Source organism: Nestor notabilis, unplaced genomic scaffold (genome assembly GCF_000696875.1).
Source record: "Nestor notabilis isolate BGI_N333 unplaced genomic scaffold, ASM69687v1 scaffold4069, whole genome shotgun sequence".
NCBI lineage: Eukaryota > Metazoa > Chordata > Aves > Psittaciformes > Psittacidae > Nestor > Nestor notabilis.
In genome coordinates, this window is record NW_009942193.1 from 79,631 (window position 1) to 84,708 (window position 5,078).

Consider the following 5,078-nt stretch of genomic DNA (forward strand, 5'->3'; position numbering starts at 1 on the left):
TCCTGCTTATTTTGCAGTGGCACAAAAAGTACAAACCCAGGGCTGGCCTTCACTGCGTTAGTTGTACAGCAAACCCAGAACAGGGCATTTGTCATGTGCTGTATACAGGTTTTTTTCTTTCTCAGTCATCCAAGGGTTAATACACAAGGTCCTCAGACTAAGACTATTGTATGATTGATAGGTAGGCATCTGAAGATTCAGAGAGAAATCCTGCTTATGTAAAGCCTCCTTTGTTTTCCTCCTTGTTTTTCCATGAAGATGGTTTCTACCATGATATTTTAACTCCTGATTATGACTTCTGAATATAAACTCCTGTAATTTTCTTCAAAGAGACCTATATGTTATTGTAAATCCTTTTGGCTTTTCCTAGTAAACTAGTAATTCTGTCAATGAAGCTGATAGAGGAATTTAAACAACTGAATTCTGCTTGGTGGAAGTTGCAGAGGCACACATTTCTGTTGTTGGAGTCTTAGCCCGGTTATTTGTGCGGTAGTAATTGTACTGACCTAAAGAAGGTTATTTCACATTTACATTGTCATAAATAAGACCAGAATTTTGCTTATTCCAGTCCATGACCAATGTTAGCAGACCACCCCAGTTCCTATTAAACACTTATGGACAGGAATAAAAATTGTTTCTTCCCTCACTCTTCCTGTCTTACTATCTGACAAGCAAAACAGCTTTGTTTTACAGCGGTTAGTGTGTGAATGTGAGTGATTGTGGTCTGAGAGAGTTGGGGATATGTGTAAGAGTAGACATGAATACGTTTAGTTTGACAGTTCCGCTGAAGTGTCTAAAATGTGGGAATTTATTCTGCATTCATTTTTGCAGTTCACTTTTTCCTTCAGTGGGAAGATGTAATGTCATCTAGACAGTCATCCTGTGAAAATTTGGTCTTGTATATGGGTATTTTTTAACATGATTCTACAGTTTGCTGGCCAAGCTAGCTATGTTTGGCTGCATGTTATAGAGGGTACAGGAAAAACATGTTCAGGCGAGAGGCAGTGCAGGCAGCTAAGTGTGTGAACTGCAAAGGAAAATCATTGCTTTTAGTAAGACAGAAATATTTCTATTTCAGCTTTCTTGGATTTGTTCTTTCACTCCTCATATAGTTCATTTTGATAAGCGTTGGGTGATTCACGGAGACCTTAAGACCCTAAGGTATTTTGTAGCTCAAGTCAAGAAATTAACATTTGTCACCGTGGACGTTTGGATGTCAAATTTGAGAAATATAAAAGGATGTCAGCAATGAGGACTGACTCAGAAGTTCATGTTGGGTATTCTGCACCATGGAGACCACAGCATTTTTTGAAGTGTTTTGCCTTCTAGTAGTACTTTTTTAGTCTTTCTTAATCTTAGTTTATCAGTCGCATTTAACCTTGTACTGTTTTAAGCTAAGCATTGTTAAACTTGGAAAATGAGGCTGATCAGTGTTGTAGGAGAAAGGGATATCATAAAAGGCTGCCATGCTGACTCTGAGTGGTATTTAATAAGTATGCAAATACTGTAGGAGAAAGGAGTGAGCCTTGAAGAAAAAGGTTTTGTTAATGAACAATTACACGTCACTCCCAGCTCATTTGATTAACCTCAGTAACTGTTGAAAGTGGTTTGACTATCAAACATAGATCACATTCATTCTACTTGCATGGTATCAGATGTTCAACCACACCATGTTTTCCTTTTCTCTTATACTCTCATTTTCTATACTGATCCATTCTCTCCTCTCCCTCCTGCTGGACCCTTGAGTGTGACCACCCAGTTTCAGTTGGAGGTCTTAACTGTGCTGGATGATAGCGATGCAAGAAGTTCTTAAACATTGTTTGCAACTGATTTCTCGAAGCGTTTCCTCTAGACTTCATTATTTTGGGGCTCCAAATATGTTTTGTTCAACATAAAGTGATTGTTTATGCTTTGCATGCAGCTTAAACTTCTGAATGTGCGTTTTGCACTTGAGGAACATCAACACATGGAGTGAACACCCCATTTGTGTCTTGAACTAAAGCCCATCCACCTGCAAATCGTGGCACTAGTAAAACGAAGAAGACACTAGTGCGTAGTGTGTGCAGTCACATAGTCACTGCTTTGAATAAAAAACGCAATCACAAATTTAAAAGGTTTTATGTCAGGGCTGGTGTTCAGAACACTTCACAGAAAATTAAGAAACAAGATTTTGGACTAGATTTATCATCTAAATTCAACTAAAATGCTGCAGACAAAGATGATGTAAATGGGACTAGGACAGGACAACCATGCAGAAGAAAGGGGAGCATCTATGATGACAGTAGCGTTAATGATTTGAATTAACTATAAAATTAGTGACATTTTAAATCTTTAAACTTTGAGAGTTCAGGGTTTTTTTACACCTTTAAAGGGTCATATAGGATTTAATAGTAATAAATTTAATTGAGCCCTATAAAGAACCAAAAGCTCTTTTAAAAATCAATATGGAACTGTGAAATAATAGGGCAGATGATACCTCCTATGGACTGAAAATCAACTGATACAATTTCAGAGGGAAAAAAGGAAATCTTAAAATGCTGTGGTATTTTTTCTTTAAAGTTTTGGTTGATTAAATGTCAAATGACAAATGTCTTTTCGCCTGACTGGAGTTGCTGGGTACTTGATGCTCCCATGGGTTTGGCATAAGGCATTACTCAATGTTTCTGAACTCGAAGCCCTGAGTACATAGCAACTTTTGATCTGACTGAGCTTGCACGTTAACAGGGTGGGTTTTTTCTATCTGAAAGTTTTGTGCAACTATCACTTCTAATTGTTTGAATTTTCTTTTTTTTCTGGTTTTGTTCTTTTTGCCTGCTTTTGGAACTTATGACTATCCAGTGAGAAGGACACTAAAGAGCGGACTAACACCAGAAGAAGCCAAAGCACTGGGCCTCATCAGCACCTCTGAGATGCAGGTTTGACGTCCCGGAGGTGGTGACGGGAAGAGCCGTTCATCTGAAGCACACAGGCTGACAACTCTTCGGTGTGGCATTGACCTGCCAGCCTCCTCTGCTGCTCCCAACATCCCGTCCTCTGTTAGTTCGATTTTAATAAGCAACAAGAAGCGAAATCCCACAGCTGGGGCAGAAGAAGGGTGTGCCGCAGCTCAGCACAACATCCGGACAGTAACCGAGGAAGCGTTTGAGTGAAAGGTGAAAGAAGGTGAAAGTATATGGCGGCTTCTTCTCTTGGTGTGTTGGTGTAGGTAGGAGGGGGCTCCCTCCGAGTTATCTGTCGTTATGTGAGCTGTGTTTCCGTTGGCTTACCTTGCTCCCTGTTTTAGTCATTGTAAATGTATGGCATTTTGTCAATGCAACAAACAGTCCTTAAAGAGGCAAAATAAGTCCTATTACAGCAACCCCAATTTTCCTGAAGCGGATTCATTAAGCAAACATGCACAGTCTGTGCAACCCTGTGGTTTGTTGGGTTTTTTATTATTTTGCCACCAAAGAATGTAAAAATGTATGTGTACCTTTGTATATGTACAGAATGAATGTGTGGACGTATATGTGCGTGTATCTATACACATACAGGCATGGTGTGATATCATGCTCTTGCTGAAGCTAGCTGGACCATGATTTTCACTCTGGGGCCTTACTGTTCCACCTGGACAGGAGGAAAAGAAAGTCTTTTCATAGGAATTCAGTGTTATTCAGTGGGATTCACCCCGTGGGGCAGGAGATGGCCTGTAATACAAGTGGAAAGTTTAAGATACTGAATTCATATGTATTAATACACACTCATACTGTACATAGCAGCATGCACACAGAGGAGAGGACATGGTATGCCTCCCTCTTGTTGAGCTATGGCTGTACTGTGCATTTGTACAGTTTCAAAGATATCAATGCCAACAATTTGACATGCTTGATAAATGCATTCAGATGCTAAGATCAAGAAGATTTGTTCACTTGCCTGTGCCCTTCATGCTGCTTTTCTCTGCTGCAAGATACTGTGGTGGTGATTTTATTTCAGTTTAATGGATCTGAATATGAAATGGCCCTCCTAAAAGCCTGCTGTGTTTTTGCTGTTCTTTATTTCTGTGACTATTTTTGATGCAAGTGGAGAGGGTACCACAGTGAACACTCCAATATGTTTGCCCTTATCTCACTGTTTTATGACTGACTTTTATAACTGCCCTCAGCATGTGTGTTCGAAGAACTTTTAGTCAACTCATCTGCCTTTATGCGGAGGGGCATATACAGCAGTGAAGGTGGATTGGATACAGTCACTCTAGCCAGTGCTGAAGCATTTTGAAGAAAACTGCAAACAACAATAATATAAAAGGGAACTTTTAAAGCCAAAGTCTGTATATGGCCAATTGATCCTCAAGGATGCACAAGATTCTCTTTCCATTGCCTTAGCCTCTAAGATTAAGGGTATGTCTGCACTGCAGTAACAGCTGAGGCTTCCTCCAAACTAGTTAACTGGGGAACTGCAGCGGTTTAGTTGTGGTAACAGGGTTTGAGTTTGGCTGCAAAACATACTTGAAAAGTAGGGTTAATTAATAGCCTAGGCTGTGCTCCTAATGCCATAGCTGTGTTTCTTCTGGCACCCAAGCTAGGTCAGGTACTTCAAGTTATTGAGCTCTCATTAAAGGGAGGAAAATCACTGATGGTTGTTCAGGGTAGTTAAACCAAACACTATAAACTTTTGAATCCTCAGTCATCCATCACATCGCATTGATCACAGCATCCAAGTGATGAGAGAACCAGGTAGCTGAAAACACTGCAATGAGATCTGTGGTTGAGCATCCTATCTATGCTGTCCATCCTCTTGATTGTAACATTGCATTCTTTATCTGCTGATGCCTCAGATCTTCATGTGTCGAAGTCCATGGGGTAAAATGTCACTGATGAGTAAAGGTTCTTAAGGACAGCAATGAGTTGTGGGTTTCCCCTCAGCTTGATCAAAAGTCAATTTTACAGGTAGGCAGAAGGCAGTAGTTGTGTAATTAATAAAATGTGTTGTGTATTTGAAAGCTATGGAAAGGAGGAAGCTGGTTAAGATACAGAAAGAAGTGGCATATAATTAATATCACTGTAAAATAAGTAAGACCTACGAGCATCTGGATTTTAAAG

The 5,078-nt window shown here is 39.9% G+C and overlaps 1 protein-coding gene across 1 annotated transcript in view; it reads left to right on the plus strand.

Annotated features, from left to right (window-relative positions):
• Positions 1-3,633, plus strand: part of FHOD3 (formin homology 2 domain containing 3) — a gene marked incomplete at its 5' end in the record, with an annotated part of 75,270 nt that extends 71,637 nt beyond the window's left edge. Inside the window, one exon of the mRNA XM_010021265.1 lies at positions 2,839-3,633. Coding sequence (XP_010019567.1) covers positions 2,839-2,921 — 83 coding nt within the window. The remainder of the gene's footprint in view (positions 1-2,838) is intronic.
• Between the last annotated feature and the right edge of the window lie 1,445 nt (positions 3,634-5,078).